Consider the following 27022-nt stretch of genomic DNA (forward strand, 5'->3'; position numbering starts at 1 on the left):
GGTAATGTACAAGATACACTCTTGGATCCATTAGCGCCTGCACTAAGCTATTCAGCTGATAACGCTAACTCTCCCAATGTTTGACCCAGGTGAAAAAAAGCTTCTGAGGGGTTGTTTGGCTGGAGGTCATTGTGCAAAGGACCCTAGGGTGAAATTACTCCGAACCATCACTTTAAGTTTCCTCTTAACTGTGGAATCAGAAGCTAACTTTAGCGTTGTGTCAGACGAGTCCTATCCAGCTTGAGCCCTTTTTAGCACAAAATCTCCTCACATTTCTTGCAGAAAAATTATCTTGGACTCTTCACTTTCCTGTAATGTGTGCACAGAGATTTCTGCAGATGACAAGCCATTTTTGTCTATGTCTAAAATCACATCACAGTAGGGTTCCAAATCCATTTTAGCCTGGGCTAAAGCAACACTGGTACACTGGCAATTCTACATTTCTGTTCATCTATTCAATTCTGCATTCTGTTGCCTTGAAAATGACAACAGAAACAATATTGTTTGTTATATGAAATAGAAAATGAAAATCAAAGCATTTTAAAAATTTTGCCAATCCCTTTTTGGCCATAAAAAGGCAAACACGCCTTGTATTTAACTACTTCATACTTTATTACTTTTTCTTTCTGTGACTGCCTCATAATTTAAAGACATCAGAAGCTAATATAATAATTCAGGGGGAAATGTATAGATCTTGCATCATTTAAATTCTTTTTTTAAACATTTAAATCAGCTTTTTGAAATGTATCATTTTAGTTTACCATTTATCATGTAATGTATAGTTAATACCTACATTATGACACTTTTGTACATATATTTGTATACTGTTGCATCATCTTTAAGTGCAGTCTAAAATAATAAAAATTCACAGTCAAGTCAGTTTTTAAATGTTTATTTTATCAAACTCAAGCATTCAGTTCATTCAATTGTCTGCCGATTTTAAATAAAAATCAATAAATAAAACTCAAAATATTAACACATCTCCGCTCCAAGCAGAAAAGCAGATTTTCACTGTTAAAAACAAAACAACAAAAAACACAGATTCCGTTTGGGTCTGTTTATTACAGACGGGACACACCATAAATACTCTGCAAGTATGTCTCTTTAGTACTGTACATTATTACACATTATTGTAGTTGTGCCACCTCCACACAGCAGGTATTACACACCATCACAAATTTACATGGAACTAATTTTCCTCTTTCAATAAAAAAGGAGTGATTGAAGGCTCACAGCATAATCTGTTTTTCCCTTTTGTAGAATGCTGAATAGCAATGGTGTGAAAGAGATCCAGCGCTATGCCTTCAATGGGAGCACACTGGAGGAAGTGTATGCCATTTTGAATTATTGCAGTGAAACACAAACACACAGGAAGGAACTAATATTTAAATTATATACAACTTTCTTTTTTCGTCTCTTTGTTAATATGTTTGAGCTTTAACAGCCTGGCTGGCTGAATCACTATTGTGTGATACAAAATATTTTTTTCATAAAGTTCTGTGGGATATTGTGTGTTTGTAAAAAATGTGGGCCACATAACTTTGCCCCTAATCTATTCTCCATTCTTCAGGTATCTTCACAGGAATGTGAATTTGGAACGAATAGATGAATTCGCATTTTATGGCGTGATTCGCGGCCCAACGCACTTGTGAGTGAATGTGCAGAATTTGCTAGAAGAGGAATTACAATTAGGGTCTTGGAAAAATAGAGAAACTGCAGCACATGCTAAGGGTTGGATACCGGAACAACCGCAGCTTTGTGTCCAAATGAATAATCTGAACTCTTTATCTTTCCAGAGACCTTTCAGAAACCAAAGTTAGCTCTTTGCCTTCAGTGGGTATGGAGACCATTGAAAAGCTCCAAGCTAAAAACACTTGGGCCCTCAAAGTACTGCCCCCCTTGAGAGCCTTTCGCCATTTACAGAGTGCTGAATTGACCTTCCCAAGCCATTGTTGTGGTCTCAAAATGTTGAAAAGATGGACAGGGTAAGTAAGATAATTGAAAGTGTTGGGAAATATTTCCCCACTGTGGTTTCCTTTTGTTCAAGTATTTGTCCTTTACATTCCAAGCTACCCTCAGGTCCAATTTCTTTTTTTTTTGCATTATAATGAATTAATTAACCATGTTACTGTGAAAAAAAAATCATGTGCACTGTTGATCACTTGTAGCTACTTTGTTAACAATGTTATGGTCCTCAGACCTTCACCAGGTAACTGTACATAAACATATGGAAGGAAAAAAAACACCTATACGTTACGTTTTACATTTAACGTTTATTTCACACGTCATCAATGTATCATTTAACACAATCTCATAAAGTACAATGATCATATATAAGCCGCGTGAAAATGGGAAACCCCAAATAAGCTACTAAAAGCTTTTCGGAGGGGGCCCAATAACAATAAACAACAACAGATACTATACAATCCAAAAGCTCAATTGACCGTTCGCAAAAGCCACGTCGGGCTGCCTGAATTTCCTACGGAATAATAAAGTATTTAATGTTCTAACTTTACTACTTTCGATAATAATGCTATATAGAACCACAACTGTTAACTTAAGTCCCGTTTTACAGATTGTAACTGTTATGTACTTAGCTACTTAAACTACTTATTCGTGTAAATGTCCACGTTATTCTTGATACGTGTTCACGGAGACGTTATTCTCGTTTTTTACGTGTAAATGTCACGTTATTTTCTCGGGAAAGGACGCCGGAAGGCGGCCGAAAAGGTCGCTCCATAAGCCGGGAGGCGCCCGAGAGGCGGCCCGCTGGGGACGCGCCACAATAACGGGATGGCGGAGGTTGGGTTTAGGAAAAAACTTATGGGGAAAGGGCGCCTTAAACGCCGGGAGACGCGCCGCGGATTTTCGGCTTTTTATATAACTCCCTACCATTTTTGTGCTGTGGCCACAAAATATGCTTCCCATTGAAATAGGCTACATTACTTCACATTTTCGTGTTGTCTCCGTTAACACGTATCAATAGATTCAAATAACGTCACATTTACACGAACTGCCATGAGTTAGCTCGCTAGCTTTACTTACCTTGGAGCAGACATATGTAGCTATGCTTATTAATCTTCGAGGCATTTAGCGGTGAGTGAGGTCTCCCACACTGCTTAATCCATTGTCGGCATCTTTCCGCTTGGGTCTTGGACTTTGGAAAGGCGAAAAAAACAACCCTTCCCTCTAAACTTTTGGGGTACCTGGTGTCAGACTTGCAGGTGCCATAGGCGCATCGTTTCACCATCTTGCTGAAATCGCAATGTTTGACGGGGGTCCTTCTCCTTAGTTACAGTTGCTAAGCTAGGATTGGACGAGGACCGTTCGAGGGTGGGGTTTTGCGAACGGTCAATTTACCAAAAACACAAAATAAATAATAAAAAATACAACAAAATACAGACATACTTAAACTAACATAGACAAATACTACAAACAATCAATGAACAATTCCAGCACGAACTATAACATTTAAAGAATAATTAGCAATCATATGTTATGAGCAATTTTGACTTTAGGCTTTTCTTGAAGTTGGAGACAGAATACGACATTTTCAAGTTTTCCTTAAGCTCGTTCCAAATCTGTGGTCCCCTACAAACTATACTCAGGCTCGTACACTTTAACTGTCGTTTTATGCCAGTAATTAGATATTTTTTCCTTCTGTCATAACTGTACAGTGGACGATTTATTGGAATAAGCTCACACAAACGGTAATTTAACCTATGGATAACCTGGAATATCATGCAGGCATTCTGAAAGACATTATATTTGGTAAGCTTTAATATGCCCAGACGACGAAATAGAGGACGAGTGGGGGTATTAGGCTCGGACCACGTTAATGCCCGTATTATTTTTTTCTGTAAAATCTGTAGGTTTTTCAATTGGCTGGGAAAAGTATTACACCTTATGACATTACAATAGTTTAAATGAGGCTCAAACAACGTTTTGTATAAGGTGAGAAGTGCTGAGTGCAGGAGAAAATGTCTTAACTTAAAAAATAACCCAACATATTTAGATAATTTTTTTGTTAGATGATCAATATGACATTTGAAATTTAAACATTCATCAATATAAACACCAAGGAATTTAGTGGTATTTACTCTTTCAATAATTTGGTCATTTATTTTAAGACAAACATGGCTGTTTTTCTAAGTCATTAATATATAATATAAAAAGAAGAGGTCCCAAAATGGATCCCTGGTGGACTCCAAATTTGATTGGTTTGCTTATGGAAATTTGTTCATTAATATTTACATATTGTTGTCTGCCAAATAAATAACTTGTAAACCAGCTAAGTGCTACTCCTCTGATTCCATAATGATGTAATTTATTCAATAAAATATCAAAATCAATAGTATCAAATGCCTTAGATAAATCTAAAAATATACCTATACCACAGTCACCTGTATCAATGGCATCATTAATCTTTTTAATCAGTACAGCCATACATGTAGTACTTCTTTTCCTAAAACCATATTGGGATGAAGCAATGATATATAATTTATTAAGATAGCCATTTAACCTATTGTACACTACTCTCTCTAAGATCTTAAAGTTATTTGCTAGATCAATGTTATTTATTAAATTATTACCTAAATGTGAGTGTATGCCCACAGTATTTGGAAGCACGGTGCAGTTTTGGCCCTTGTTAAGGACTTTATTTATATGTATAAGGTATGTAAAATGGTTACTTTTACTTTTCCTTATTATATGTGTAAGTTTATTCCTATAATTAGTGTATATATCCTTATTCACGGCACTTGGGTGTTTTAAGGAACGTTTGTAAAGTTTATTTTTATATATGATAGATTTTAAAATACCCTTTGTAAGTGGGTTTTTACCAGTGGCACTGCAAACAGCATTCTTCTCTGGGATGGTACAACAAATCCAGTTTATTAGGTTGTCATATGCAGTGTCAGGATCATTGCAGTCATAGACTGCGTCCCATGTTTTGGCCTGTAAGCTTTCACTCAGTTGTTGCAAGGTTCTTTCATTTAATACTTACATTTTTGTTTTTTGCTGTGGTAATTTAGTCTTACTAACAAAATCTAGAAATAATACAAAAGGAAAATGATCAGTAATGTCAAATAACACAACTCCAGATTCTAGCCTAGTATTTTGAATGTTTGTGATGAAATTGTCAATAGTTGACCTAGTAGAATGTGTTACTCTGGTAAAATGTTTATGGTACAAAAAAAGGATGATGAATGTAAAGTATTAAGGAAATCACTTTTGGCAGCATCATCTTTGGAGCAACACAGTCTATGTTATTCCTGTTTATGGAATATAAAATGTCCTGCAGTTTGGTCTTGAAAGTATCCAGGTCAGAATCAGGGTGTCGATAGATAACTCCTACTATAAGTTTTTAACCATTTGTGAGATTTATCTCAATAAAAAGCGAATCAGAATGGTTATCATCTAAGAACATGTCATCACAAACATTCATATGATGTCTAGAGTGCACATATAAACAAACACCACCTCCAGTACGGCCAGGCCTGTTTTTAAAGACTAGCTTACAGCCATTGAGGTTAAGAATATCAGTGAAGGTCCTGTCATTAATCCAGGTTTCACTGCAACCAATAACATCAAAGCTACAATCAGAGTTTGATAGTAAGGTAACTAACTCTTCATAATGTTTCCATAAGCTTCTAATGTTAAAATGAATAGTTAGTTATATCATTTAAGCTTTTTAATTGTTCAGGAATGTAATATTTACAATTTATTTATTATCTATATCAATACAGTGTTTTACATCCTCTCCATCATAATTCAAATCATTGAAGGCCATATGGGAAAATAGTATCATATTTGAGGTGATTGACCAAAAAGTTTGCTGGGATCATATAAAAATAACATATACACATAAACCCATACATACATACACGCATGCTTACACGGATAACGTTAACACCTGCCTATTATCAATAGAAAGTAAATTTACTCCCTATTTCATCAGAGGGTGCAGGCAGCATCTTCAGGCAACCATACAAATTAAGGTCAATGAGCTCTAATTGTAATATCAAAACCTTTGAAAAACCTTTGGTTCAGCACACACCGTTTAATGGTTTAATAAAATCCCAATTGGATTCCATGGGGCAGTTGGCGCAGATTCCGGTTTTGTTCCGTCCTCCGCATGTCATCATACTACATCTGGTCAAATACTTGTCACATAACAATGTTCATGGCACCCTTTAGCGTCTGTATGATACACCAGGCAGAGCAGCAGCTCGACGTGGCGTTATAAAATGACGTAGTATGAATAGCGACAATCGGATGTAATAGAATTAAAAGACAGAAAACCCGCGTAAGGAGACAGGTTGGGGTGGTGGATGGGTCAAAAACACAGGACCTTCACCCAGGAGATTGGGGTTTGTGTCCTGTTCTTGTTCCGCCTGCCACTTAAACGTACATTTTTAACACAATCTTTTCCTAACCCTGAGTAGTTTTACCCTGCATGTTGAAAAGTGATGGCAAGGGGTCCCGACCCAGAGCGTTAAAAAGTCACACCATGGTGTCCTGACCAAGCGTCAGTATTTGAGGAGTTTGGAGTGAGAATGTGTTGGTTTCGCCATGAAACAGGAAGTTGTTGTAACCCAAATGTACATTGTCCAGTCTGCCCACAATGTCACAGGGTTGAAAAGAGTCCATGCCTGAGGTCATCTATATGTCACTAGTAGTCATAGCGCCACCAGCTGGCAACAGGAAGTCAGCCTTATATAAAAAAAACATCCGAGTTTACAGTACATTAAATTTACAATTTGTGGTTTACACTTGATATTGGGCAACATAATGTGTGTCTCATGCTGGCCCCAAAACGGCCCTGTACTTTCAGCCATTTCTAACTCATGAACCGACTCTTGTTGGACTCAGCAGAGAGTTCCTTTTTCATTAGTGGCGGTTTGCCCCACCGCCACGCCCCATTTCATAATTCATGTTTGTCACAGAGACTTGTTGACACAGGAAGTGGTACAACAGGAAAAAAAAGTCTAACGTGTGTGCACAGTGACGGCTGTGTAGCCACTTCGACTGGCCTCCCGCCGGTAACCCTGACATGTGGGAAGGTGCGAGAGCCCATCCAGCGTCAATTGCGCGTCAAAAAATTGGTGAAAAGATTAGTTCGAAAAAATTACACTACCCACAATCCTAAGCGTAACAGCGACGTCTCTGATTGGTGGAAGTCTATGATAGTTTCTGTACCTTTCCTTTTTGCCGTTTCCAAAATGTTCTTTTGCGCCAAATCAAATGTTTTATGGTCATGATTAATCTTAGAGCTGACAGGCTTAAAACTTTTTGTATAAGCATTTAATGAAACATCAATGGAGATAGTGAATGGGGAAAATCACTTCAGTAACCAGAGCAATAAAAAAGTGTGCGGTCACTGTTGAGCTTTATATGGTGAAGGTCTGACACGTCATTAACATTAAGTGACTACAAGTTGGCAACAGAGTGCTTTTTTTCTTTTTTTTTATCGAGTGGAGACCTTTTGATATTTTGAAGACTTTCTGTTGGAGAAAAACTTTGTATCATAAGTTTTTCAACATAAGCATGCATTTGAAAAAAATGTTGTTCATTCTTTCATTATTAATCTGTATTATCTGTGTTCAAGACACTCTGAGGCAGTTATTTGCAACCTGACCCGGACTGCTTTGGGAAAGCTGCAGGAATCCTCTGCCGTTCTCTCTCAGAGGTATCTGGGACACAAAATCTACCAACATCTGAAAGACCGCTTTGGTCTCCAATCTACCGTCAGCAGAAATCACAATTATTACTACAACAGCCCCATTTGCCCAACCGAACAGTCTGAAAATGAGGGTGTTTTTCATGTGGAATTACCTACAGAGAATCTCAATGAAGGTTTTGACTTCGCACTGTGTGATGAACGTCACACAGATAATCATGGACTCTTGTGCACCCCCCTGCCTGATGCCCTGAACCCCTGTGAGGATGTGATGAGTCATGGCTTCCTGAGGGTGTTGGTCTGGGTGGTCAGTCTGTCAGCCATTTCAGCCAACTTCTTGGTGATGTTCATCCTGCTGACTAGCCGACAAAAGTTGTCCGTTACCCGTTTCCTAATGGGTCACCTGGCGTTTGCGGACTTTTGTATGGGGATATACTTACTACTCATTGCATCTGTCGACCTCTACACACGTTCATATTATTACCACTATGCTATTGCCTGGCAAACAGGAGGTGGCTGCAATCTAGCAGGGACATTATCAGTGTTTGCCAGCGAGCTGTCTGTGTACACATTGACTTTAATCAGCCTTCAGCGCTGGCATGCCATTTTCTACGCAATGAGGCCAGACAGAAAAATGAGGTTACGCCATGCAGCTGTGCTAATGCTCGCCGGCTGGTTACTGTGTGTGATCCTAGCACTGCTGCCGGTGGTTGGTGTGAGCAGCTACCAGAAAGTGAGCATCTGCTTACCCATGGAAACTGAGACAAGTGTTGCCCGGGCCTATGTGGTCTCTGTCCTGATGGTTAATGTCATTGCTTTTATGGTGGTATGTTTATGTTACATCCACATCTACTGTATGGTGCACAATCCCCAGCACCAGTCCAGCAGATGTGATACCAGCATGGCCAAACGCATGGCTGTTCTAATTTTCACTAACTTTCTGTGTCTGGCTCCCATTTCCTTCTATGGCTTGTCTGCAGTTTTCCACCAACCATTGATGACTGTCACAAATTCCAAGGTAAGACTTTCTTTTGACCCTACAATTTAAAAACGTTCAATCACAACCCTCCCCAGTCACCAGTGGTGCTCCCCAGGGCTCAGTCATGGGGCCCCTCCTTTTTGTAATTGATTTACTTCCTCTAGGTTTTATTTTCAGGAAATACAATATTCAATTTCACTGCTACGCGAATGACACCCAGCTTTACTTGGCCACCAAACCCCCTTCCATGCTTCCTCTGTCTTCCCTGTCTGACTATTTAGATGAAGTTAAAACCTGGTTCACTCATAACTTCCTCAAACTAAACCGTAAAAAAACAGAAATTCTCCTCGTTTGCTCCAAATCCACACAAAATGTCACAATTTCTCACTCTTTATCGACAATTCCAGTCCAAGTCCCCTCTTCCACTCAGGTCAAGAGCCTCGGTGTCATCCTCGATACCACCTTTCTTTTGAAAAACACATCAATAACCTCAACCGGTCTACTTACTTCCACTTGCGCACCATACACTGCCTTCGTCATTTACTTACACCCAATAATACTGCTACTCTCCAATTGGTCGAGAACTCAGCTGCCCGTATTATCTCCAGAACCCCAGCCACTGAACACATTACTCCACTCCTCAAACAACTGCACTGGCTCCCTGTCCAATACCGTATTGACTTTAAGATTCTTCTTCTCACCTTCAAAGCCCTCCATAATCACGATCCTCCATATCTCTCTGAACTCCTTCAGCCCTACACTCCATCCTGAACTCTCTGATTCTCCTCTTCCCCACTGCTTTCCCCTCCTTCTGCCCGCTTGTCAACAATGGGGTTTAGAGCCTTCAGCTATTCTGCCCCTCGCCTTTGGAACTCCCTCCCACTATCCATCCGTACCATATTACCCACCCCACATGACTCCACTATCCATTAAAATCATGAATAGATTTCTCTTTTAAAATTTTCTATCTCAATCTTTTAAATGTGTTTGTTTTAATTTAATATTTGCCTTTTTTACCATATTTTTGCTTGTTTTAATGGTAAGGTGTGCTTGAGTGCTATGAAAGGCGCTCATAAATAAAATGTATTATTATTATTATTATTATTATTATTATTATTATTATTATTATTTTTAATCCAATTGTTAGTCTAAAATAAAGGCTGATCTATGTTATTTCTCCACAGGTGCTGCTGGTGCTTTTCTACCCTCTCAACTCTTGTGCGCACCCATTTTTTTATGCTATCCTGACAAAGGCATTTCACCGAGATATCCTGATGTTTCTGAGCCGAATAGGGCTGTGCCAGCGGCAAGCACACCTCTATCAAAGCCAACTTGTTAGTATGACTCCCTACATATACAGAGAGACAATGTCTGCCCCAAAGTCCAGCCCCCACATCCCAAAATGTTCAAGTACAAGAATTACCGGACAACAAGATACACCAAAATTGCTTTTTAAATGTGAATAATAATTTTTCAAGCATTATTTTTACTTATATATAAATGTCCTTGTAAATACCAATTCACACAATGTAACCATTTCTCAGTATATCGTGGCCTTTTAGAATTTGTGATCCATTAATTTTTTTTGTATCTCTATTCCTGGATACCTCCATTTGTTTGTTGTTCCAAAATAATGATCCAGATATTAATCTGCAAGTAATGACAGCAAATATTTTGTTTCAGCTGTTGGGGAAAGATTAGTGGTAATGTGTCTAAAACTGCATAGGAAATGTAACGATGAGGAGAACTCTGAGATAAGAGCATGAGAAGCCAGGAGTTTGCATTTTTTTCCAAAGTGACTATATTTGGAAAAAAAGGGCAGAGCTGGGGAGAATGGCATGGCTAAGACAGTATTGTGTACAAGGGGGTAAGCCAGCCTCCGCAAAGTGTACCTACTATGGAGCCATTTTGATGCTAATAAGCCATCACCCACCGTTAGCATTCCATTGACTGCCATTCATTTTGGCGTCACTTTGACAGTGAATAACTTTTCATCTGAAGCGTTTAAAGACTCTATTTGTCCATTGTTTATTTCTAAAGAAACACGACAATGTATAAAAGGCTCCATTACCTTGTCCCTCACGTTATGGCTCCGTAGCAGATGGTTTTCTAAAAATAGGCTAACGATTGTGTCATATCCACGAGACTTACCGTCACACAGTAGAGGAATTACTGTATAGTACGGGAGAAGCTCGCAGGCTGTTTTAGTTTAATTACTAATGTTAACAAGCATGTTAGTTAGCAATAATAACCCTGCAGAGATCTGAGGAGCAGTTAACGTAGGGTGACCAGATTTCCCAGAACTAAAACCGGGACACTTTGCGTGTGACCGTAGTGCTCGTCCACGCACATGCTTTTTAACGTGAACATGTGCCAGCCCAAGTCAGACATAGACACAGACAGATTAGACACAGCACAAAACAGCACACATAGGTCTACTGCTCACAACATAATGGGGTATCTCAGTTAATATTCATGAATTTTCTTGGTATGTAGCCTACATATCTAAGAAATAATATTAAAAGACATTGCATGAATTTTGTGGGGGACCAACTTTATTTTTCAGAATTAAAGCATTCTTTTGGAAAATGCACCCACTGAACTTGTGAATAGGTATTTTTCATTGCATGGCACTAAACAAATTATTTGGAACTGCTGCCACAGACTTGAACTAAAGTTATGGTAACACTTTACAGGAAGGGTATATGAATTATGGATTAATGCATGAATTAATTCATGATTTATGCAGTAATTCATTCCTTTATATCTTATGAATCATCAGGAATTGACATGAGTTCAAGAACCTGTTTTGCCTAACATCACTATGATTATTTGGAATGGTTTTGTATAGGGGTGCAACAGATCACAAAACTCACAGTTGGATCGGATTATGGTTATGAGTCACAAATCGGATACATTTTCAGATCAGCACAAAAAAAGGGGGGAATTTAAATGATTTATTAAAAATGTAATAACAATAACTTAACAATAACTTCTTTCACCATTAAATTGCTGTTAAATGACAAAAACAGATGAGAAAAGGGTATTTTACAATAAATGTGAATGCAACACGAGTTTTACCAGTTTTAAGTAAACGCAACCTTTATTCATGTCTGTGTTGTTGCAGTGAGCCAGTGACCAAGTGCTAGCTAGTTTGTGTCTTTTAGCTCATAGCTTTAGCAGCAGACTGTTGTACGTCCCGCTGTTGGAATCCTCTACAATACAGTCACACTTTCATACCGTTTAGTTGTCAGCATTTTAACAGTTTAACCGGTACTTTAGTTTAACCTAAGTTAACCATAGTCCTCATAAATCTACCGGAGCAAAGAAAGAGGAAGCGGACGGACATCTGGCCGAAAAGGACATATGGCGGAATTTCCTGCGGCAACGGAGCAATCCCGGAAGTGGAAGGTCGTGGATATTAGCAAGATGCTGCTTGACCCAGGCAAGGAGCAGAGTCTATTAAAAGGGGCCAAAAACTCACCTTTACCTCTGCACTGAGACACACCTGAGAGAGCAGCTGGGGCCAGCCTTTGTTTGGTTTTTGATTGAATTTGTTTTATTTTTGGCAAGAGAGTAAAAGATTTCTGAGTTGGGAAGTCAGACAACCTTGCAGTATCCGTGCTGCCCCATGCATCAACAGTTGTGAAAGCTGTAGTAACATACAGTTTATTAGCACTTCTGTCTTATTTGTGTCTCACTAAATAGGTCGATACAGTCCTGTCCAACTTCTATCTGTGGACATGATGTTATGCTGTTTGTATGCACAAAAAACTATAGAGTAATGCGTTGTTATCAATTGGTATTGCTAACAATGGCTAACATGGCTAGCCCACAATGAAAAATCTCAACAACTTCAACTTAAGTGTGACGTCATTCCTGGCTGCGGCTTCCAAGTTTCAAGGGAAATGGAACGCACTGTGTTCCAGTCTTGCAAGTTTTTTAACAATGACTACTGGAGCCAACCACATTTTTTTTCACTGTCTGCGTTCAGGTCATTCTCATTGCATTCTTCAGTGGTAAGGCAGAACATTTTAAAAGCAGAAATATGTTGACACTGAGAGGCACAAAACATAGAACTGATTTAATATTTAATAAGAAACAACATCGCTGAAGATTTCCATGGTGTATTTACATCATTTGAAGACACTCCTAGACCTAAAAGCAATGCATTGTGAGTTATGTTCAAGTGACAAAATATGCAAGTACTTATTTTCTATTTTGTACTAGTAACCATGTGACTAATGGCTATATATATTTTACATCTGTAAAATCATTTTTGTTGAAATATAAATAAATCAGTAATTAATGCTTGTAATGAACAAGAATCACCAAAAAAATAAATAAACAATCTTAATGTTACCATAAAATACAGAAGAATGGCCACCATTAAAACACAAATCATGGAGCAGCACGTCTTTGTCATCATACTTACTCATATGCTGATTCTACATATGTAGAATTAAGAAACTATGGTTGATTACAGAGACCAACATTTTTTATTTTTATGTACTTTTCATAACAGGTGACGGTCTTTGGCAGATTTCATAAACTTATGTTCATGTTAGCAGACATTTGTTTAAATCACACATACAATGAGACTGCACGTGAACACAAGCTGGGTTAGTTGAAAAAATAAATGCATACTGCGTGTATGCATTTATTCTTTGGGAAATTGTAACAAGTTGAATTTAGAAAATAAATGTCTATCATACCAGAGATATGACTGAACAAATTAAAGCAGGTAGCCATCATGTATATATTTAGCATATTTCCTAAATCCCCAAAATGCACTGCTCAGGACCACATGGATGTCTTTAAGAAGGGCAAAATAAGCCATATATTCAGTACACACTTTAAAAATGTGACCAGTAATCTATGGAAGAGAATTAGGGCCACATGTGAAAAATGTTTGAGTTCTGAGATTAAATTTAGAATTCCGAGAATAAAAGTCTGAATTCTAATTTTGAACTTTTTATTCACAATCCTGAGAATTAAGTCAGAATTGTGACTTTAAATTTAGAACTGAAATACATTTTTCACATTGGCCCTTATCCTCTTCTCCCATAATATCATACTGGTGTCGGAGGGCACAAGTATGAGTGGTCTCTTGAAGAAATAGAGCATTGCTGTTCTTAATGCTAGTAGTTTTCTTTGATGGCACCACTTTATCTGAGTCAGTTTGCACTCTGTGAAGATGTAACTATAGAAAGAAATGAAACTTTACTTTAAAAAAAGATACTTTAAGCAGTATGGTAAATGTAGGATCCAGCGTTGAGCTTGACTCATTCTCGGGAGTTAAAGTCAGGATATTTAGGCCTCTGATGTGTCAATGACCGTTTCTTTTTTTTTTTTGTGTGTGTCTTTGTTTAAAGATTGTTTTTTGGGCATTTTAGGCCTTTATTTGATAGGACAGCTTACGACTTAAAAGGGTAGATAGAGGGGGAATAACATGCAGCAAAGGGCCGCAGGTGGGAATACAGCACGGCCGCTGCGGCAAGGACTGAGCCTCGGTCCGGATGGGGACCAGCATTGTCCTTTGTGAGCTATGTAAGTGCAATACAACACCAGAGCAGTACCCTTTAACATAGAATTAGTAAACTTGTAATATGTAAATCAAATCCCAATATTGAATTTACTAAAAAGAAAACTCTATGGGGGTTATGTTAGGCATATAACTGACAGTATTAGTAACACTACAGAGCCAGACTTTAGTGATTGCACCTTTATCTAACAGTTACAATATTTGTTCACCAGCAGGATTCTGAATTAGATGGCGATGAATAAAACCTTTATGATTTCTAACATCTTTTCTTTTCCATTACTCATCAAATGCAGGTAATAAGCTGATCAATCGTCTAGTCATACACATGAGTCCAGGTGTTGAAGTTCAGTATCAGGTCAAATGGCTGGAATGGAAACCACACAAACTGCGCATTATTCCATCACAGCTTTCAAGGATGTAGCATGCACCTCGTATAAATCTCATATCAAACTGTTGTGTCAGTGGGCACTTCCAACTCCAGGATGTTAAAAGCAGCCAGCAAGTTAGTTTTGATTGTTAACTGGAAGATTAAGATGGTGAATATATGGCCCAGTATGCAATGTTTTAGATCCCTTAAGCATACTAAACAGAAAGGCACCGTTGATATTTTTTCTGCACTGAAATATACCATGAACTGTTGCTACATACTAGTGTATGGCACTTTACCTACAAGACATGAACACATTTGTAAATGTATGTTTTTTTTTTTTATAAAACTTTAATTTATTTGCTACATCACTAAAATAAAAGTTTCATTTTTCATTTATCTTTAAAGTCTTTACACGGCAAATAATTCATAGAAAATAAAAGTTTAATAGTGACTATTCCTTTTTTCCCCTCAACATAAAGGATTCTCAGCAATTCCTTTTTTTTTTAAGTTTACACAGCAACTGGATTTAGTTTGGTGGTGGGGATGGAACTGCATGACTTGTCTTGCAGGTCATCATTTAGAGATGCTGGGTTAGTCCTGCTGCTGTCCAAAGCCCCGAGCAGCAGGCTTGCAGTGCTATCTGTAGTAAAGAAGGGTGTGTGTTCCACTTGAGGCGCATCTGTTTCGCTCACTAGCATGCTGTCACCACTGGACTCCGCATTACACACCACATGGCCGTTGGGGACTCGTTTGGTGCTGCAGTTGTTGATGTTGTTGTTCGTAAGAAGCTTCTCAGGTGATGCTGAGAACATCTGGCTGCCAGCTGTGGTGTCATGGTCACCTATGCTTTGGTAGTAACCATTCCCATTAGGAAACAGCGGGCTAGGCGGTAAGCTGTGTGCCACATGGCCATGGTTGTAGTGGGCCGAGATCCTCTTCTGTTCATCTCGGTTTGAAGACTTGCGTGGCTGATGTGAGTTTGACAACAGCAGGGGGCGCTCCTCCTCGCCGGAGGGGCTTAGAGCCACCGAGGGGACAGAGATGGCCAGGCTGGACAGGGGGGCGGACATCTCTGATGAAGGAGACCCTGGAGTTGCAGGAGAGGTGCAGGACACCGGAGACAGCTGTGTCGGGTTCGTCATGGCAGATGCATACCTACAACAGAAACACATTTCATCCATTTACTGGAAAGATGTTCATGTGCAACGTGTGTGTACCACAGTTATTGAACATAATACTGAGTCTAATACACAACCAACTACAGGTTCAGGCAAGGCCAATGACATCAGCATAAGTTATCACACAAATAATAATCACATTATTTCTAGGTTGACAGAGAAAGCTGCATATTCAGGAGCATGATGCATTCTGTAAAAGCAGAGATCTTTGTTTCTTCTTTCAAGATTTAAGAGGCAGATTCTTTATTGCAAAATGGAAAAAAGGCTAATCTTGAAAGGGTGTGTCTTGGTACACACAGATCAGACAACTTTCAAATATGAGCAATTTCGAGTAATTTATGTCGCCTAAAGTTTAATTTAGTGTATATTTGGCTCTTAATGTTTAGGTGTTGATTTATATTTCAATTTTCCATTACATTCTTTCATTCACATTCACTTACAGTGTAAAATATATGTGTTGTGATAGGCCCAACCGGTTGATGGATTTGAGCCCTGCTAAGGTGACGTGCTAACCACTGAGCCCTCAATATGGATTCATCCATCATATTCCTGATATAATGGCCCATCAGACAACAGTCAATTTGTGAACCACTTACAGTAAGTACTCTCCAGTAACTCTATCATAACAAACCAACAAATGTTCACTTTGGAACAATATGACCATAACTGTACATTTCCCTGATTTTGCTATAGAAACCAAAAGCACCCTAAATCCCCAGATTTATTCGAAACTGTTTAGTTTCAAAACATCACTGAGCTGAGAGGAGACTTTGGGATTTGGTGCAGTGGGTATTATAACAAAATGGGGAATGTACCTTCAACCTCACTGTTTAGGTACAGTCACATTACGTTTCTATCCTACAAATGTATAATCCCTTTTACATTCACTTCTATTAAATCCAGCACAACAGACAATTACAAGACTGTGTTTCCTGTTTAGCTGCGATCTACAGACAGCCCTTGTGGACTTTCAGGTCAGAGATAACCTTTGCAAAGTTTACCATTGGCCCATGGAAATATGGATGCCTTTTGTATTATTAGTTCGCTGCCCTGGTTGAAAATTATGACCAAAAAAGTGAGCGAAGGCATTGATGCTTAATGGGTGTACTGTAGGCCCTGCCTGTGTAGTGAAAAGCCTATAAAAGCTGTAAAAGCCTGTCCCTCAGAAAGTAAAGCTATGTTGATGTATGATTTAAAAAAAACAACCAGCTCGGATCTCCGATCTGGAAAAGCTGAGCAGATTGTATCACCGCTAAAGCAAACTCAGTGGAAGTGAGGTCCTTTGACCCTGAAGGTAGTGGATGATGAAGCTGCGCTAACAATGATTTATTTGCATAGCACTTTTCAAAACCAAGTTACAAAGTGCTGTACAGTAAAAACAATAAACCTTGGTTAGTCTGCAATTCCCTTGGCTCGATTGTGTCGATGTGATATGGCTGAAGGAGCTGAGCTAGATTAACATGATTGCCAGAGATATTCTGCTGTCATAATGCTGGAGCGACGGGAGAAGGTCGATGGAGTGATGAAGCGGGCTGGGATGGTGGTACTGTTATGGCAGCGTGTAATGGTTATTACAGGCTGGAGTAACGTTTGGGTAATGAGGAGTTATGGGGAGGCCGCAATAAAAGAATAGACCAGAAGGAATGAAGGAGGAGGCAGAGCACCAACGTGGGTCGCTCGGTGGGGCTCTTCAGTTTCGCATTGCCAGACCTTCCTCCACAGTGCTGCTGAGGAAGGTCACCTTCATTCAAAGGTTGTTTTAGTCGTGCAACAGAAAACTCAGATTGGACAGATAGTCTAGCTAGCTGTCTGGATTTACCCTGCAGAGATCTGAGGAGCAGTTAACCATAGTCCTCACAAATCCACCGGAGGTTAGAACGGCAACACAAAGAAAGTGGAAGGTGACAGACATCCGGCCTAAAATGAGGGACATCTGGCGGAATTTCTGGCGACACTGGCACAATCCCGGAAATAAATTACAGTCGATATAGAGTACTTTAGGTCTAAATTCAGATCCTGGCTTCCCAATGGACGAGCCTCACGGAAACTCCGGGGAGTTCCTGCAACATCACCTAGGAGATAAAAGCCAACAGGCAGGTTACCCCAGCCTTGTTTTTCCATTGCAGCTGCAGAAGCTGCTTCAGGAGACGCACACTGTCAAAGGGTTGTACTTTTAATTAGCAGTTCTCCACCTCGGTGGACATGTGTTTATGTGGCAGACTGTGTTTATTGCAATGCGTTTTGGTTTGGAGAAATTGCTGTGCAATCAGCCATTTCATCTAACAAACAGAAGGTAAAGACAACACTGTCTTCTCCAAGGAATAGAAGTATAACTCCTAAGACCTGCACACTTTGTTCACCAAGTCGACTCAGCTATTTACTTTGCTGCCCCCTGAAGGACGAGCTTGCTGTTAAATTAGCTGATAAGCGACATAAGGGCCCGTATTTGTTCAACTCGGACGGAATAAAACACACCTAAATCTAGGGGTGACCCCGAACCGTAGAATATTCAATGCTTCGATCGGAGCTGGATTCGACTGCCAGTCTCACAGTTGAATCTCCGCAGTGTCGCAAAGTCCAGTCCAGACCGAAGATTCTGGACGAGACAAGTGTACAACTCGCAGCTACTTGTAGCTGTGATGAGATGAGACGGTGTATCATCTTCATAGCACAAAAAGACTCTTGTACTTCCTTCCTAACTTCCGCTTTCAGGCTTTTTTTGTAGCTGGATATCATCTTGAATGTAGATAATGATAGTGATAGTAAGATGCTTGCTACAGCTGCATTTCTAGTGATGAAACGGCAAAAACGTTTTATTGCTCTGACTCACTGCTCTCTTCAGTTGCTCTCTAGGTTGCTCCACCGTATACCGTGCTGGCGGGCGCTCGTTGAACCTCCGGGCCGGTTCTGACCGCTGCAACTTTTCCCTGCAACGTTCTAAATCGGTTTTGTTTCGTTGCAAATATTTGAAGCTTTTCCAACAGCCCTATGACAGATTTAAGTTTAACTTTCAATGATCCGTGACCGGCGTCTCCCCCACCCACATGATTCAACGATCAGTCCACGCAAAACTTGACAATTCTGATTTGTCTATGAAAATTCTTACTTGGGGACACCCCTACCTAAATTGTTACAGGAAGCGATCGAACCTAAGAGGCTATAGTTCTGAGCAGGGAGAATTAATTAGTTTGCTATTTGATGTATTTGTAATCTCTATTGCTGTGTAAGTCTTACTGTATCAATGTGAATTAGACCGCTGTGTTAAAGTGCCTTAATCATGGTGTTGCTGCATTGTTTATACATGCATGATGTGCTACATTAACTGTGTTGTCCCACACCACTGGGATGTTAGCTATGTGCTTCTGGGGATACGGTTAATCAACTCTTCATCGTTCAAAAGATTAGAACTCTGGCGACACACAGCCGAGCTCTGAGTGGATGAAGGGATTGGGTATTCTCCACGCTAGAAGTCAGAATCTCATGTATTGCTTTGCCTTGTCTTTCTTCCTTTTTACTAACCACACCCACATACACTAGCATAAACATGCATATCTACATGCTCTAACTGGCATTCACACACCTTTTAATTGCACAGATAGTGTTTTGTGTAACTCAGCTTAGCTCCACGCCATCTGCGACACAAGTTCACCCAAAGTGCCTCAACTCTCTTAATCTCCCTCGCTATCTTCGAACTTTCAACTCTCATGTGACACACACACACGCACACGCACAAGCACACGCACACGCACGCACGCACACGCACACGCACACGCACACGCACACACACACATGCCACACACTTGCTTGTTTGCCTTTTTGCTTTTAGTTGTAGTTGGACAATGGATCTTTATTGATTAAAGAATTATTGATTATTAATCGGTATGAGTCATTATCCGTGATTATTTGTGTATGCGTTCCATGTTTGTGACTCAAAGTATTTATCGAATTACCTTGTACTTTAAGGCAAGTCCCTGTCGAGGTTGGGTGTGTCTCGGCACTTCTTTGAATGAGCACTTAAGTCTTTGCTGCCGCCAGTGGCATTCAGACGATCCCGTCTGCTCTGTGTGGCACGCTGGCTATTCTCCGCCAATGACATCACCGAGACAGACTCAGTGTCAGACAGAACACTGTTGCTCCAGTCATTACTCCAGCTGCAGAGACAGGGAGGTGGTCGTTTACATGGAGACAGGTTTCAGACAGGCCACTAGACCATGACATAAATATATTGTGGGTCAAATTTGTGCACCTGAACCGTTCATATATTTCATTCCAGTTTTCTCACAGTCTGCTCACAGTCAGCATGAATTCTAAAGCTGATTTACTGATGCAGTAGTTAATTATATAATCATCAACTGAAACTCTTTTCAAATGTGTTATATGTTTAGCCAATCAGGATTGAGACTGTCAAAATTTAAGAAAGTGGAACCAAATAAAGATGTTTGATCCCGTTCTGTTTTATCCTGTTCAATTATAATAGTTAAAATAATGTTTATTACAGCTTCAGGCAGAGTTTGCAATTCGGGAGAAAGATTGTTAATATTTGAACTCAACGTCCAAACAAATACATCCATCTTGTAAATGCTCTTTCAAAATGTTAGCATGTGCCAGATGAACCGTCCGTCTTGCCTTACTGCCTTTCTCTTTACACATCCCTTTTCGGTGCATGGCCGTGTATGAACACCAGATTTAGATAGATAGATAGATAGCACTTTATTGTCCGTGTACACGGAAATTTGTCTTGCAATACAAGCTCCAACAATCACAACACAACAACCTAAAAACAAGAGCTAAAAACATAGAGGCATCAATTACACATAAATAGATGCTTAATTAATATGAGGGGGGGCCTGCCATGCAAGAGTGGTCTTAAATAGCCATAAATATATAGATAAAAGTAAAAATAGGGGGGAACTATTACTTCTTTGCTATCCTGTTTTGATCATAGACAGTATATAATGGACCAATAGACCCCGTTGCTCTGGACGGAGACCAGTGAAGGCTATTAGAAGCACTTTTCCGGTGATGGCCAGCTTTACTGCGCAGCCTCCAACTGAGAGAATGTGACGTGAGCAACGTGTCTGAAAGTTGTAAGTCTTCTGGTAGCTGTGCCAAGAGAAATCTCAATCATTCCCAATCTTACAGATACGGAGACTGTAGGTGTATGTCAGGAGATAACATGGGCACAGGCTAATTATTGATCACTAACATGCTAGTTAACATTAGTAATTAAACCTAAACATCTCATGTAAGTCGAAACTGCCTGCGAGCTTCTCCTGTACTATACGGTAATTCCTCTACTATGCGACAGTAAGTCTCGTGGTTATGACACAATCGTTAGCTTATTTTTACAAAAACGTCTGCTACGGAGCCATAACGTGAGGTACAAGGTAATGGAGCCTTTTATACATTGTCGTGTTTCTTTGGAACTAAACAACGGACAAATAGAGTCTTCAAACATTTCTGATGTAAAGTTATTCGCAGTCAAGTGACGTAAAAAAAAAATGGCGGTCAGCGGAATGCTAACAGGAGGTGATGGCCAGTTAGCAACAAAATGGCGCCATGATGGCTCGAGTTCTGAAGCGAAGCTTACCCCCTTGGTTTTGATTCAGCAGATATATTGACAGAGGAACAAATGAGTGTTTATATTTGTTCTTTCTGCAGTCTGGGACCCTATAGCGCTTCCCGGAGGGCAGGAGTTGGTACTCTCCATGCAACACATGGGAAGAGTCCTAGGAGATTTTGTCAGCCAGTCTGACGGTGTGCAATACGTGGCTTTCAGTGAACGCGTTCTCCACTGAACGTCCCACCAATTTGGAACAAATCCTCAGGAGCCGTAGAATCCTGGCCTTCAGATTAACTGAGAGGCCCCCAAACCACACTGTGCCTCCATACTGCAGGATGCTTTGAATTGTTGACACAAAGAAAAGAAACAGGATTTCGCTGCTCGCTCCAAATGACCTAAGTCTCATTAAAAAGTAGATTCTCTGCTGTACTTTGCTGCAGATATAGTCTACATGAAAGGTCACTGTCCACGTGCACTCCAAGGTATTTGAAGGATGAATTTTTTTTATGATAGACAGAATCTTTTCAGTGCATAAACAGAACTGACAGGTGGTTTGATTCGTGGCACAGCACATCCTGGTGCAGACAATTCTGTGCATTTTGAGGCAATAGAGCATGTTGACCCCTCTGATTAAGATTCAGAATTATCCATAGACGTCTCCTCCTCTTCAGACAGACCTGGTGATTTCAACCAGTACAATGCAGAGATGTGGACTTGAGACTTGATGACTTGGACTCAAGTCGACTTGAGTCACCGTTTTGATGACTTGCCACTTGACAAAAAGTAAATGTACTTGGACTTGTAAATTAATGACTCAAAACTTGACTTGGTGTATTCATAAGTTTGAATGTTGGCTGTTAAATATAAAATAATATAATTTAATGTCATCACGTTTCTATCTAACTGGTATGCTACACAGCAACAGCAGCGCAAACTGTGAACCGTGATTGGACGATTTGTCATGATTGGATTACTGGCTGTCAGTTAAAATCGTTGCTATGGCAAAGTGTATCATCAAAGACCCCTGATGAAGCCTCATTAGTCGGACCAGACCAGCACAATGGCTGCGTCTGTGCCACGAGTAATCACTTTGGGATTTAAACATTTCACGCAAGAAGAAAAAAAGCAAACTGCTGAATGCAAGACCGTTTCTCTGAATAGCAATAATTATAATACAGATTAAATTCATTGCAATCTTTTTTGTACTAGTTATACAAACTAGCCGAACATTTTATTAGGCGGGCTACCAATACCTCGTCTTTTGTCTTTATAGGGACTGGATACTTAAGGTAAGAGTGCTTTATCTTGGGTGTAAAAAAACTTAACTTGCTTTATTAGGTTCTGGACTTGACTTTACGTACTGTAACCTTTGACTTGACCTGCCCCCAAAAAATAACTCAAGGCTTGCTTGAGACTTGGACCAAATGACTTACCTGGGACTTGAGCCAAGATGACTTGGTCACAACACTGGTACAAACACAGCAGTTTCACGTAAAAAATTGTCGGCGGAAAGCTGCCACAATTTGCTTGGCTTGTTTCTCTGATAACTTAAGATCCAAACATCCGATGTCTAAACTCCTTCATCTGGTTAAAAATATAGTTGAAACAACTAAGATCTACAAAGTGTAATAAAACATTGCTTAAACTGGATAAAAAGTAGGCTACATTTATGACAGCTTCTGGCAGACAACCATAACGTGACCAAATGACACTGTCCGTGCCCCTGATTAAAATGACAGATCTCTCTGGGTTTGAACATTGGAAACATTTGGCATAATGTCCTGGACATTTTGGTGTCCGAGGCAAGACATCCACTGGTGTTCCTGAGGGGATAGCGGTGTCTGTAAGCCTCACTGGCCGGCCAGCAGGGAGGCAATCCCAGCCGCCACCAGCTGGCTGTCCCGTCAGACTGAAGCTTCTGACAACATCGGAGAAAATGTGCAGTTGGCCATCAACGTTTGTAAAACTGCCCATATTCAAACTCTACACAGTAATTTATCGTATAAAAAAAGTCTCAGAAGTGAATTTAGTGGTGAAAAAGCAGGAAATTGTAAAAAAGCAATCGATTCTATAATCTAGATCGGGAGTTTGCAGTAGTAGCAGCAGCAAACAACTGGAAACTTTTTAAAATTTCCATCTGCTTTTTCACCACTAAATTCACTTCTGAGACTTTTTTTATGCGATAAATTAACTGTGTAGAGTTTGAATATGGGCAGTTTTACAAACGTTGATGGCCAACTGCACATTTTCTCCGATGTTGTCAGAAGCTTCAGTCTGACGGGACAGCCAGCTGGTGGCGACCGGGATCGCCTCCCTGCTGGCCGGCCAGTGAGGCTTACAGACACCGCTGACAGCTGGAAGTCTGAAAAAGTAGCCTACAGTACATGGGCTGTATAAAAGGCCGTCAATCAGGAGTGATTGTTGTGAGTAGCCTAGCCTACATGTTGGAGAATAGAAGCTGCAGACAGATGCTCCCCAGCAGTAGGCTTCCCCTGCTGTTCATAAGGTGCCTCTGCACCCGCTCCCACCAGCCTTTGGGCCACGCCTCCTCATTTACATTAACATGTGTCAAGTCCAAACGAAAAGGGCAATGTTAAATTGAAATTCAAAAGCCAAATATTAAATGAAAATTAAAAGCCAATGTTAAATTGAAATTCAAAAGCCAAAGCCAAATGCAAAATAATAAAATATTATAATATTTTTTATTTGATCTTGCTTTGTTTTCTCTTTGGACTTTCAATTTGAATTATGAATAAATATTTCCCCCATATATGAAAGGCTACTTTTTTTTTTACAGATTTTTTACCAACGGAGTCCAGCGCAGTGCTCATTCCACATAAAACGCTATTTCATCACTTTCAGCAAACTTCACGGAGAGCATGGGCAAAAGAGCATCGGAGCCATGGTGCCGCTGCAAAATAGCCTCTGACAGGAACTTGTTTTGGTGGAACGTGTACGTTCAAAAGTTGTTTTAGTCATGCAACAGATTGGACAGATAGTCTAGCTAGCTGTCTGGATTTACCCTGCAAAGATCTGAGGAGCAGTTAACCCAGCCGGATCTCACAGAATTCTGTGAAATTAACACAACCCCTTAAAGGAACACACTGACTTATTGGGACTTTGTCATATTCCCCGTATCCCCCAGAGTTAAATAAGTCCATACCCTTCTCATCTCTGTGTGTGTCGTAACTCTGTCTGACTGCCGGTGGGTGCCACCGCTAGCACCGCTGGGTGCCACCGCTAGCCTAGCGTAGCACAGATCCTGGAGGTAACTGGCTCCATCTAGCCTACTGCTCCCAATAATTGACAAAATAACGCCAACATTTTCCTATTTACATGTTGTGATTTGTATAGTCACAGTGTGTACAAATAACAAGGTCACATCTTCTAACCATATATAAACTGGGAACTATATTCTCAGAAAGGCAAAGCACTGCTACTCTCTGCTCCTCACCACTGCACTTCTCAGGTGCTGCAAGCAAATCACTCCACCCAAGTAGCAGAAGTAGCAGTGTTATTATGTAAATACAAAAATGTTGGCGTTATTTTGTCACTTATTGGGAGCAATAGGCTAGTTGGAGCCGGTTACCTCCAGGATCTGTGCTAAGCTAGGCTAGCGGTGGGTGCCTCTGACAGAGTTACAACGGGACAACAACGAGACGGTTGGGTTTAGGAAAAGAAGAACATGATGGTTGGGTTTAGGAAAAGAAGAACGGCATGGTTGGGTTTAGGAAAACAATAACGGGACGGTTACAGTTGGGTTTAGGAAACGTGTAACGCGCTACACGATCCCCGGTCTCCTAGGTGAAAGTCCTGTGTTTGACCCATCCACCACCCCAACCAAATTTACCAAACTGACAAAGCATATTTTAAGTTCTTCCTTACCTTTGGCTAGAGATGTGGGTGAATGTGGTGGGTTCATGCGCAGTTAAAGCACTTTTGCTTGTTGAGAAGTTTGTTTCTGTCTCCATCTCAGATGCATGCTGTATAGTCGTCCCATTACATTGCTATAAAAAGAGGAGCAGAAAATAGATTGACAATTGATGTGTATGCACAGATTTAACAGGTTTTGACACCTTTTATTTAACACCAAGGCAGCATACATTGATAAGCTGCAAATCTTGAAGAGGCAAGTTAGAAATCTGACGTCCTCTGGCTGAGCTTGCCAGATTAGGGCCAATACCAGTATTGGTATTTTTCCTCTTATTCCTCAGGCTCTGCCTCAGACGGTCATGGAGCTTCTTCCTCTGCTTCCTGTTTGTGAAGAAACAAACTAGATTGTGAAGCAGCCCAGATCACAACTGGACAACATGTCTGAGGGAAAAGTTCCAAATGTAGATATATAAAGTAATAAATATACCCCAATTTCATTTTATGGCTTGGCTGTAGTAATGGTAATTGATGTTTTTTTACGTATTGAGTTCAATACAAAATACACTTCATAATATTGTTATTGTGTCCAATAGCACCACAAAATCCCCAAATGTCTCAGCTCATTTGGTTTGGCTGTATCTCTGATCATTGCTATGCGGATGATGTCTAGCTTTATGTATTTGTAAAACCCAGGACATTTGTCTGAATGAGGTCACTTGAAATGTTACAGTACATTAGACCACGAGCTCAAAGTTGGTTTTCAAAAACCTCTGGTTCAATTTTGGTATTGAGTCTTGACTATTGTAATTTCCTGTATTAATGTTTAAGTCTAGAAGCTCTAGCACAATTACTATGTCTTCCAAATTCTGCTGCGTAGAAGACTTCCCATCCTGATAAGACTTAACAGGCATATTATTACCACAGTTTTGGGTTCACTGGCTTCCTGTTAGGCCTCTCAGTTGATCAGAATAAAATCGTTGTTTCCGACTCAAAGTTCAAAACTCAAGGTGGCTGAGCTTTTGCTGTTATGACACCCAGGTAGTCTCCCTCTGGGAAAACATCTCAATCTCATCCTAACACATATTAGACATTTTATTGATTGGATTTGTTCTTTGATCTAAATATTTATTCACATACTTTTTTGTATTATTTTATTGGCATGTACTTATTCTAAAATTTGTTATGTTGTTGCCCAACTTTTAAAATGAGCCACACAAAAAACAAACACAACACAGTTCACACTTTTTTATTTTCACAATTTTGGGATTTGGGGGAACTATTGGGCACTATATTAAAATCAGGGAGTGTATATTTAAGTCATAAATGAAACAGAAATGTGACATGAATTACTTTGTTTTGCAGTAGGCAACCACACACATGATTCCAACGACTAGGAGTGCAATGCAGATTCCTGTTATTGTTAAAATACGTTTCTGATACAGCTCCTCAGCTTCTGAAAAAGAGGACAGTCCAGTCTTAAAACTTTAGGTGTACAACACGCACATACAGACATACATTAAGACCATTACAGCCATAAACCCAAACAATAAGCAAAGGCTCTGTAAGGAGGTTTTTACATTTACAACAACCAACAGTCCAAATGCATCCTTAAAATATAATCCACTGAGCTTGGAGACACAGTAGCCCTCATTTTTTAAGCTTTCACAGCAGCCGAACATGGGAATTATGACTGACTGTGGTTACTTAGGCTTATTTTGTTTCTAGTACTACAGTACCTCCAAATGTGGTCAGTCTCATGGAACAAAGGATTTACATTAGCGCTTGGTACTACAGGGATTTAGTATGGCTTTTCCATGAAGTTGTGGACTAGTG

The 27022-nt window shown here is 39.9% G+C and overlaps 2 protein-coding genes across 2 annotated transcripts in view; one reads left to right on the forward strand and one right to left on the reverse strand.

Annotated features, from left to right (window-relative positions):
- LOC114570588 (thyrotropin receptor-like) overlaps positions 1–10577 on the forward strand; it is a 32449-nt gene extending 21872 nt beyond the window's left edge. Inside the window, exons 7-11 of the mRNA XM_028600910.1 lie at positions 1261–1329; positions 1571–1648; positions 1797–1985; positions 7610–8699; positions 9845–10577. Of these exons, the coding sequence (XP_028456711.1) occupies positions 1261–1329; positions 1571–1648; positions 1797–1985; positions 7610–8699; positions 9845–10126 (1708 nt within the window). The 3' untranslated portion in view covers positions 10127–10577. The remainder of the gene's footprint in view (positions 1–1260; positions 1330–1570; positions 1649–1796; positions 1986–7609; positions 8700–9844) is intronic.
- A 4507-nt stretch (positions 10578–15084) lies between these two features.
- Positions 15085–27022, reverse strand: part of nrg1 (neuregulin 1) — a 42873-nt gene continuing 30935 nt past the window's right edge. Inside the window, 5 exon segments of the mRNA XM_028602129.1 lie at positions 15085–15730; positions 19704–19904; positions 25202–25323; positions 25420–25570; positions 26540–26642. Of these exon segments, the coding sequence (XP_028457930.1) occupies positions 15085–15730; positions 19704–19904; positions 25202–25323; positions 25420–25570; positions 26540–26642 (1223 nt within the window).

Source organism: Perca flavescens, chromosome 16 (assembly GCF_004354835.1).
Source record: "Perca flavescens isolate YP-PL-M2 chromosome 16, PFLA_1.0, whole genome shotgun sequence".
Taxonomy (NCBI): Eukaryota; Metazoa; Chordata; class Actinopteri; order Perciformes; family Percidae; genus Perca; species Perca flavescens.